The sequence below is a fragment of the Charadrius vociferus genome, unplaced genomic scaffold, assembly GCF_000708025.1.
Source record: "Charadrius vociferus isolate BGI_N301 unplaced genomic scaffold, ASM70802v2 scaffold1091, whole genome shotgun sequence".
Lineage (NCBI taxonomy): Eukaryota > Metazoa > Chordata > Aves > Charadriiformes > Charadriidae > Charadrius > Charadrius vociferus.
In genome coordinates this window covers 137,976-148,297 of record NW_009646972.1, presented here as the reverse complement: position 1 = coordinate 148,297, position 10,322 = coordinate 137,976, and the positions used below count along the sequence as shown (strand labels likewise).

The 10,322-nt window shown below is 50.5% G+C and overlaps 1 protein-coding gene across 1 annotated transcript in view; it reads left to right on the top strand.

Moving 5' to 3' along the window:
- The window catches only part of FBXO42 (F-box protein 42), a 36,043-nt gene that overhangs the window by 5,539 nt on the left and 20,182 nt on the right, over positions 1-10,322 (top strand). The window contains exon 3 of the mRNA XM_009895384.1: positions 4,888-5,022. Coding sequence (XP_009893686.1) covers positions 4,888-5,022 — 135 coding nt within the window. The remainder of the gene's footprint in view (positions 1-4,887; positions 5,023-10,322) is intronic.

Sequence of the window (10,322 nt, the reverse complement as noted above, 5' to 3'; positions counted from 1 at the left end):
GCCGACCGTTGTGCCAGAAATATTGATGCTTTGATGGAAGAGTGACTAATTTTAAATACTGCTTATTTTTTTTTCCACGCAGTCTGGGGAGCATGGCACCACCACGATGACTAATTAAAGCAATTTTGTGGGTTTACCCTGAGAGGCGAGGGAGAGGTAAAAGCTGGAATGTTGTTTGTTTTACAGGATGGGCTGCTTTTCTACCCGAGCTGCGGCTCTCCATATCACCCAGCTTTGCTGAATATATCGCTGCCTCCTCTCTGCACCGAGCCCCTGGACTGCAAGGAGCAGGAAAAATAGTGTTTTTAGAGAATAAAGGGATAGCTGTGGGACTGTCTTTCCCCCCCACACCGCACAAAGACGCGGAGGCAGTTGGAGAAGCTGAGCTTTCCGAGGTCTGGTGCGTTTTTTTTTTGTTTTTTTTTTTTTTTAAATCGTGCCGCAACTTGCGGCGGAGTTGGTGTAAACATCTGTGCCAGCCGAGCGGGACTGGGCACTTTCATCTGCAGCCCTGCCTCCTCGGCGCCGCCGTCCCGCCGGCTCTTGAGCCGAGCTCGGTTGGTTACCTCCAAAACCCAACCCTGCGTTGGAGGAAGCGGTGCCAGCAGCTCAACGGCCGATGCTTGCAGCATCGGCTTGGCAAAGGCGCTCCTGGGAACGCCAACACCGAGGGCTGCCAACCTTTAGCCGCAAAGCCGCGGTGCTGTTTTGAGCCGAGGGCTGCGTAGCAATGGGATTTCAGTGGCCAAAGCTGACTTTTCCCCCTCCACCTTTCTTTCCGATGGAGAATATGACCTTTGAACTTGGATGGGTGACTTTATTTGATGTACTCGCAGTTTAAGAAGTCAATGCCCTTTCATTATGGCAAAGGGCATGTAGTTTTGTTCAGTGTTCCCTTCCCAGTTGATCTTTATTTCGGTTATCTTGCGCTCCGGGTGAGCGTCTCTGATGCTTCGCTGTGCAGCACAGAGGGGGGAGGTAGGAATGCGTTCCAAACAAGCTGACTCTGCGGTCTGTTTGGGGATCCGTGTCTTCAAACACCAGAAATGTTTGTTCTCTTCATTTCCAGTTACAAAGACACACCATCTCTGCCATACTGAAACTCTGGGAATCACTGAATTTTACTGCGACTTCAAAAAAAAAAAAAAACCCCTAAAAATCCATCCAGTGTTTTCTACTCAAAAAAGAGCTAAAGGCACCGGGGACTCTCACCCTCCTCCCCTGATTTATCCTACACCTTTGCAAGGCTGATATAAACTGGAGTTTTCACTTGTGCTTTTTTTTTTCTCCCCTTTTTTTTTTTTCCCCCCAAACTGATCTGTCTTCCTCCGCTTCAGATGCTTTAAATGGCTCGCGAAGAAGAAGTAGGAAAGCGCAGTTTAAATTATTTTGGTCTAGGATTAAAATACATGCCGTCGTGGTGCCTGGCTGGCTGGCCTGGGTTTTAAATCCAAATAGAGGAGAAGAATGCTGCCACCTCCCCTCAAAAATAATAAACGAGCGTGAAAGCCGTGCTTGCCACGGGTTCGGCGTGGGGAGGAGGTAAGAGGCTCTCGACCTGCCACGGTTTAGGTAGTGATTAGATTTCTATGGAAACTAAACCTTTTGAGAAAGGTGAAGTAGAAAAAAAGAAAAAAGCCGCAGCGCTGCTTTGCACCAGGTTTTAGTTGCGTGTCCGTAGGGTGGGAAGCACTGGCTGGTGCCTTCTTGGGTGGAGGTGACATTGCAGCCTACAAGAGGTCTTACCCTCTAAAACCCATATAGGGTCAGCTCTTAGGGAGTAGGTAAAGCTGTAAAAATACTCTTAATTATTATTTCTTCCTCGATGCCATCCCAGGTAAATCCACTACGCCACTATTTATGCATCCTCCACCCCAGGCAGAGCCCCGAAGCGATGTGCCGCGGCGTGTAGGTGTGTGTTATATTAGTTTGGCAAGATGTGGGTTGAGATGAAGACGGTTCCGTTGCACGTAAGGACGTCGTGTGGATGCACACGGGGGAGAGCTGGGTGGTCTCCTCTTACAAGCACCATTGCCCTCGTGCATCCCATGTCCCCGGCTCCCCCCTTCCCGCTGTGTGGTCAGCAAAGTGCCCCGCACTTGTCACTAAAAGCCAAGGGCGGGGGGGCTGCTGGCTTTTCAATAGGGGATCTGCATGACAAGCCCCAGGTCAGACAATGGGACCCTCGGCAAAGGCCACCGGGCGTCACCAGCCATGGTATTGTCTGCGGGCGCTTGAATGCGCCGCTTTACGGCGTTACGATTCATTGAGAGCGGCCAGATGAATATCGCCGGCGGTACGTATGGGTGGGCTGCCTTAAAGAGCTCTTTCACGCTGGAAATGCACGCCTCCAGCCCGCAAAACTAGGGCTGCGGGCTTGGATCATTGGAAACCAGGGACGTGCTTGTACTGGTCTAGAGCGAAGCTGGAAGAGGGGTGACTTCTCCTGGGGATTCGCTCAGAATCGTTTTCTCTTGCTACCTAAAGTAGGTTATCGGCCCTTTACTCCAGACGTTCCTTTTTCAAGTTGTTTTTTAATCTTATTGCTGCTGTTTCAAATAGAAAAAAAACAAAAACCCTCTCTGTCAGTACAAGTTCCGGAGCAGTCCTGTGTCCCGTCAGGTCAGCTCATCTGAATCTGTTTTTATTTTTTAACTGGTGAACAGCTGTGTGCAACATGTGATGGAGAGGGAGAGAGGGGAGGAACAGTGCACCTCAACCCCTGCCGTGCGTCTAGCTCCACTTCTGCTTCGACATGGAATAAATACTGGCGCTTTTTGTCAAACCTGCTGTACTTGCATGTTAATCCTTTATCTTGGCGCTTCCCTTGTGCTGGTTATTTACGACAGCACGTGGTCCTCGACCTGGAGGTGTTCCGCAGAGCGGCTCCTGCATAATCACAAGTGCTTCTCACCTCCGTCTCCCATCCAGGGCCAGATGCTGCCCTGCGCCGTGGTCTTGCCCGCCTGAACTTTGACTTTTCCTCTTGCTTTTCGTGTTGGGCGATATATCGCTTGTCATCGCGGGGGCGATGACTCCTGCTCCCTCCGAGCCCTGGCTGGTACCCTTCAGTGTTCCCAGAGCATAAAACACTGCGGCTTTCTACTGTGCACTGGCACATGTCTGTGTGGATATGATTTATTGTGGGTTTTCCCCTTGTTAGACTTGATAATAAACGCTCGAGGAATCTCTGGGGAGACTTTACTCACGTTGAAACGGTTGATATTAGATTATTTTTCTTTTTTGAGGGCACTTGTGTATGAAGTTGGGCTTTGACAGAGAGATGTCTCAGGTCTGAGCAGAATTCAGGCAGCGAGTCCTCTTTGAGACAACACCAGGGCCATGTCTGGTCCCTTTTTGGAAGGAAATTGGGTACTTCTGACTTTGTCTAAATACAGTCAGGCAGGTAGGTATCCAGGTGGGAGCCCGCTGCTCCCCTGGCTGGTGCTGAGGGACTGCACGCAGGATTTAGTGTTTTGGGACCATCCGTATGTGTGATGCTGAATTCCTGGTGTCTGGAGACCAGTAAATGTGTCCTGGGAGATGCAGTAACTAACAGAGCAACACCCCGACAGACAGATCAAGGCTTCAGAAACGAGCTTGTCCTTCCTGCCAGCTGTGCCGTATACCTTTTTTGGTAAAGCTCAGGGGGAAGAAAAGGAAGAATTTTACGGAAAACCCAAGAACTAAGATTTTTTTTTTCAGGCCAGGTCAAGGGAGGCTTGAATTTCAAACAGTTTGCCATTGTGCACCGGTCAGCGGAGCAGACGGCACCCGGCCGATGGGAGGGTGTGGATGCAGAAGAACTTGCTGCCCGATCATCCAGACCAGCCCAGGGGCTGAAATCCCCTTCACTCCTCAATCCCAACTTGCAGACTTAGACAAACGCACATCAGTTCCTATCAAAGCTGCCGCCGAAGGATGTCCTTGCTCTCCCAGCATCGCCATCCGGCACTCGTCCCGTTTCTCGTGAGCTAGGCAAGACGCGGAAGAGATGCCGCTGCCTTGCGGGGATCTCAAGAAGGTGGAAGGCGAGGGGTTGTCGTACGAAGTCAACGGGGCCAGTTGCGTTTGAGGAGGGAAACGCAGAAATTGGGAAAACCTCTTTGTAATTACAGAGGATTTAACTTTCTGAACGCCTTTGAATCTTGCTCATCCTCCCCAGCAGATAAGCTGAGCAAGTCCTGTCTGCTCTATCTTATGTTTAATTTATTTCTTGTCAGAGGTGCCCGGGTACCACCGCACGCCAACTGCAGACGCTTGCATATTTTTATATTTTTTTTTTTTTTTTGCTGCAGAGTTTGGTTGAGAGCCAAAAGCTCTTTATTTCCCTGGGTATCTTTGAAGGGTTGTCAAGCGTCGTGCTGCCTCCCCCTTCCCCTTCTCACTGCCTAATCCTTTCCCTGAAGATGGGAAGTGGAAAGATGCATAAGATCCGGGTGTTTCAGTGGTGCTTTTCTGTGATGAAATACTGGAAAAAGAGACTAAGTCACCAGGTCTCGGTACACAGGCCAGTTTCTTAGTCTTATTTGGCAACCTTATAAACCATACGAACTGGCTTAGAGAAGGTAAGTGTGCTGAGTGCGTTAATCGTAGCTAATCTAATTAACGACAAGCTTCTAAGGCAGCTTCCTTCGCACTTTCAGGGGCAGCTCTGCTTGAGGGGATAATCGTCTCGGAAGGTTCTTGCTGGAGGTTTACGGTGGTCAGGGATACCCCTAAGCTGACCCACGGTTTTATGGAAGTGGGGGCAGCCTGTCTGCTTTTCTCCTGTCTGAAACCCAGGGGGAAAAGAAAATGATCTTTTTTTTATCACCCAAAAGCGTGAAGGTCAGAGACTTGGCTAATCTGTGTGTTTGCTTTTATTTTTTATTTTTTTTTTCCTAGGTGCGTGTTACTATGACGCTAACCAGTCGATGTACGTGTTCGGTGGCTGCACGCAGAGCAGCTGTAACGCTGCCTTCAACGACCTCTGGAGACTCGACCTGAACAGCAAGGAATGGATCCGGCCCCTGGCATCAGGTGAGAGACGGCAGATGTGCAACTCCCCCACCGCTTCTCCAAAACTCACCTCGTCCCTAGGGCTGGCTGGTCTGATTCTGTCTTTCCCCATGTGTTTTATCGTTATCTGATCGGTTTTCAGGTTGGATCCCTTTTTTAGCCGCAGAACATGTATGTTCTCGCGCTTGCGGCACCACGCTGAGTTGTTTCTCTTTGTCTGGAGCGGCTGGTTTGTGCCACGCAGGCTGAGTGACACTTACCTGCGGTCACGAGAGCCTCTGTTGATAAGAACTGTTGTCCCAGAGCTGAAATTTGATATATTTTATTTTTTTTAATAAGTCTAGTAGCTGCCACTTGAGGTATTTTGAGGAGTGGAGGAGACATGCCCGTGCGGGCTACCCACAGCAAGCGGGAGAGCGTGGGAAAACAGGTACATTCCTGCAGTCCACAGGCTCCGAGCAGGGCAGGAAAACGCCACAAATGATTTCCCACACTGGTTTTTGTACTCAAAATGTCACACGCGGCACGCTTGCTTTCCTCATATTTCTGAATTTGACTAAAATAACTTCGAGAAAGGCAGAAGAATCGGGGGAAGCTCTTTGGGGGGGCAGGGAAGTCAGGATTAAACTCGCCGTTTCAGCAAAAGCTTTACGTTTAACGAAGAGTAGGAAGAGGAGAAGGAGCTTAGCATCCACCAAGCGCTCCAGCTGACAAGTCTTGCAGACTCCCTCTGACCCTGCTTCGTGTGGTCTAAGTATTGTGGATTAGTCAGTTATAGTTTAAAGTCGTATTTTCTTGCCTGACGCTTTTTTTTCTTGTATGAAGTCCTCCAAAATCCAGATGTTTCTGCGTACTGACGTTATCTGGAGTTGGTGGGATGTCATATTGAAATGTTAACGTGTAACTTGGTGCTCGATGACCGCTGGCTGGACATCAGTCTGTGCAACTCTTAATATTTTGATTTGCTTTTTGCATCTGCGCATCCCCTGTGTGATGCCTACAGGTGAGAATTAAGCAGTCGGGGACTTAAAATGGGGGAAGAAAACAAACCAACAGTCTACACGTATGTGGAAAGTGGCTCTCGCTCTTCCTCCTTCCCTGCCGTAGCTGCTCAGGGGTGGAGAAGAGGCCACGGGTAGCACAAACAGGATGCCGGGCGATGCAGACCTCTGTTCTGACCGAGGACATCTATTCTTGCAGCCCAGCGAGTTCTTCCGTCGGATTGAATGCGGGGCATGACTCGCAGTGGCGTTAACGAGTCCAGCCGCCGGCACCCAGCTCCGCATCTCAGTCACTCTCTTGGTATTTCGCAAAGTCAAATTCCCACTGCCTTACTAACAAATAACACTTTAAAAAGAACGAGTCCTGTGGGAATATGTGTCAGAGTTGAGTCCCATGGGAAGATCCCCCGAGGAAATATTTCTGTATGCTGTCATGAGCGCGTGTAGCGAGATGGGATCGCAACTGAAACTTCAGGCAGTCTCACCGAACAGAGAGCGCTCTTGTTCCTCAGTCTTCAGAGGAGATGAGTCACCCCCCGCTTGTGCCGGTGGTGGTTTCTTGCACATAGCTTTTTTTTTTTTTTTTTTTTTTTGATGCCCTTAACCAGAGGGTTGGCACCCGCCGCCTGGGAAAGAATAGTGACTGGAGGGGGCAAAAGCAGAGAGCTTTGAAACTCGGGAGTCAGACGTAAATAAGGCAGGAGGGATTTTTATTTTTATTTTTTTTAAAAAGAAGAGCTGACGTTGATTGATTAATGCTCAATGTGTGCGCAGGCTAATTGCTCCTGGAGGTGAGGAGGAGTTCCCACCCCTCGCCCTATAGGGTAGGTCTCGCTCCAGAATAAGACGGCAGCTTTTCCACAAGGCCAATTCTTGCTCGGGGAGGTTTGATCACGCTCTGCTCGTGCCCTCGTTAAGCATGGGCATCTTATCTAATGAGACCTGGGTAGGGCTACCTAAAGGGAATAGGAGCGTGGGGCCAGGGCTGTGCTGAATGCCTTGGACACAGCTCAGGTGAGCTGAAACAGCTTCATCCCTTCCCCCCAGGGCTGTGCTGAATGCCTTGGACACGGCTCATCCCTTCCCGCTCTCCGAAGGGCTCTTCCAGGAGAAAACACCATTTTTTGTTGTTGTTTTGTTCATACCTGTTTTCATTTGGGTTTTCTTACTTGCAGGCATTAGATGACATCAGAGCTGGATAATTCATCTCCAGCCTGAGCTGCTGCACTTCATCGAGGAGTAAATATTTAGCCTTCAAAGAAATAATTGGCCCGTGTTTCTTTAGTCTTGGCGACGGAGGAGGGAGATAATTGCTTCCAAAACCCCTAATTTTTGAGGTTTCAAAGTATTTTTTTTGCTTAGATCTAAAACAATGGCATTGACTTTCTACTTATTAGGCTGGAGCAGAAGAAGAGAGTTCCTGCCTAGCTTTTACGTACTGCTTTTTACTGGTGGGGCTTAATGCTCTACAAAGGAGGGTGTAAGGCAGCAGGATCTCTATTTTAGGAACGTGAAGGGGAATGCCTCTGAACTCTTCCCCCTCGAGCTCTTCTGGCCACTTTGGAGCTACTTTCCACCTCCTTCACTCCCACATACTGGGAGCTTGCTGGAGCAGGAGGGGAGTGGTAATTAATGGCCTGCGTTAGGTGGGAAGCTGCGATGTTATCCCAGGGTAGGTGGTCCCTGGGAGGCAGGTGCCTTTCTCCCTGTGTTGAGGATGCTTTCTTTGCCTTTATTTGCATAATTAATCTGGGCACTTCTCTGACTTTTAGCCTATCTGCGCAGAGGAGAACCTGATGGAGGACTGGAGGTGGTTTACGCTGGAGTCTGTTTATCCAGCTGGAGGCGAGGGTTAGTCTCGACTCCTCTGCAACTCAAGCTGCGGCACGCCACTCTTGCAGCGAGGGCGCAGGCAGGATGGCTTTGAGTGGCGATAGTCCTCCGGTGCTCCCCAGAAACCAGCTCTCACGCAGCTGAAATAGCCAGGAAAGTAACCAAAACCTGTTTGAAATGGGGATTTAATGCAATGGGTAATGCGGGAGCTGCGAGGGCTTTGGCGCGGGGTTGCTGACGCCTGGAGTTGGCTAAACCAGGGTTCAGCCCTGCATCTGCCACGCCGGTGGCAAGGAGGGTCTGTCTTATTTCAGTGCAGGTCTGTGAAATGCTCTTGAGGAGATCCCTTCCATCTCCGTGCAAGGAAAACTGCTGACAGGTCCTGGGAGAGGTCGGCCTCGGCCGCCAGCACTTTGCCATCGTCTGTGCGTCCTGCTCGTGTCATCCTCAGGCTGCGGCGGATCATTTACAGGCAGAACTGAGAGCGTATCCCCAGGCAGTTATCCCTCTGGCCTGCCTGTGCTATTTCAGACTGTGTTTCTGCAGACTTTCTCCCTTCCTGTATTTGTTCGTTTATATTCCGCAGGAGCCCTGCGCTTGGCCTCACTCTGCCAGAACCGTACACTATACTGGGAAATACCTCTTCTTAAATCACAGAGAAAAATGCCGGTAGCTTTGCCTGTGCTCCCAGGGGCTTATGGGGCAGAGGTGGAAAGGTTTTCTTTTTAAAACCGAGCCTTTTACTGTGCTTATAAATTAAGGAACGACAACGTAAAGGCCAGGTCTTTGCAGGGAGAGGAACACTAGCTGAAGTCCTCCGGGGTCTGTGCGTCATCCCTGTTGTTTTTGCTTTATCGTCCTCAGCCAAGCGTGATCCCCACCGTTTGCTACCGTCTTCTCAACGACCACCTGGGAAGACAAGAGAGCTGGGAAGACCCCGGTCCCCTCCTTGATGCGGTGGGTTTTCCCACTCCCAGGCCGTGATATCCCGCTCTGATATCGGGGGAATTCAGGAGGCTCACGGCTCTGCTTTTCCTGGTTGCTGCCACAAGGCTCGCCGTGCGGCCGGCCCCGCGTCCACCCTTCCGTTCAGGGGTTAAAACTCCCCAGGACTTATTTCCTGGTGGTTTTGCCTCCCTGAAGTCATGCTGCATTTGCTTTTGCTGGGGAAGATGGGAATGCTTCTCATCTCTTTCTCGAGATTTCAGGATAAAAACGGTCTTGAAGGAAAAATTCATTCATTAGATGTTCTGATCCTCTTTGTCCGTGTTCACAGCATCAATACGTAGCCACATCAGAGCAGCTGATCCTCCCTGTGGCTTACTGCTTTAGCCTGAAAATGAGTAAAGACCGTCAGCCTGAAGTTTGCACTTAAAACCTTCTGTGTAGCCTTAACGTGACGCCGTAAATGTGCAAAGAAAGCCCTCTCCCATGTCAGTTCTTGGCTCTGTTCTTCCCCCAGGTCCCCTCCGTGCTCTGAGTGGGAGCCGATGGAGTTTGAGGATCGGGTTTCCCCTTGTGAGCTGAGGGGAAGGTGCCTTTGATGGTGTTGTGTCAACAAAACTAACAGCCCAAAGGAGGTAGGAGAGACTCTGCTGTCACCTGCCCGAGGTGGTTTTATCAGATGTGGTCCCCGTGCGGTGGGAGGCTCTCTTGGCTGAGAGCGCCAGAAACCTGCCCGTTAGTCGGCAAGCGTAAGCAGAGCGGTTTGCTCTTGACGAAGCTGTGTGAAAACCTTGCCATGAGCGGGGAAAAAAAAAAAAAGAGCCCTGTTTTCATCATCTCCTTCTAGAAAACAATTTTCAAACCAGTCAGTAAAGTTTCATAGTGCTGGTCCCCGTCCAGGGTGAGCTTCCTTGGTCAGGGCCTCCTCGGTGACATGAGCTTTGTGGAGCGGAGAGGAGACGTGAGCCACAGCGAAGGACAGGGCTTTGTGAGGAGGGGACGCGGCGGTGCAGCTGAGAGCCAGCAGACATCCAGCCCTCCGCATCCGCAAATCAGCGCGACACCTTCGTTGGCGGTGTAAATAACTTGCAGGACTCGTGGCTGCAGGGCAGTCCAAGGGATCCATGGGGTTTCTAAAGAGTAAACAGTGGTTAGAGTGGTGGAAACCACCTCGCGTTTGGATTTAAAACCCACTGTGTCTGAAGATCTCCTGAGACCGTGCAGATTGTTCAGTCCTTGGTTGGGTTTTGCATCTCCTTTTTTTTTTCCCTGAGTAGCGTAACCAGCTGAGGCTCGCTGCTGAAACAGCCTGCCCTGATCCTGTATTGCGATCCTTCTGTTCCCACTGCGGAGTGACGTGCTTTGCGGTAACATAGAATCACAGAATTTTCAGAGTTGGAAGGGACCTCTAGAGCTCACCCAGCCCCACTCCTCTGCTAAAGCAGGACTGCCCAGAGCACATCCCTCAGGACTGCATCCAGGCGGGTTTTGACAATCTCCAGAGAAGGGACTCCACCCCCTCCCCGGGCAGCCTGTGCCACT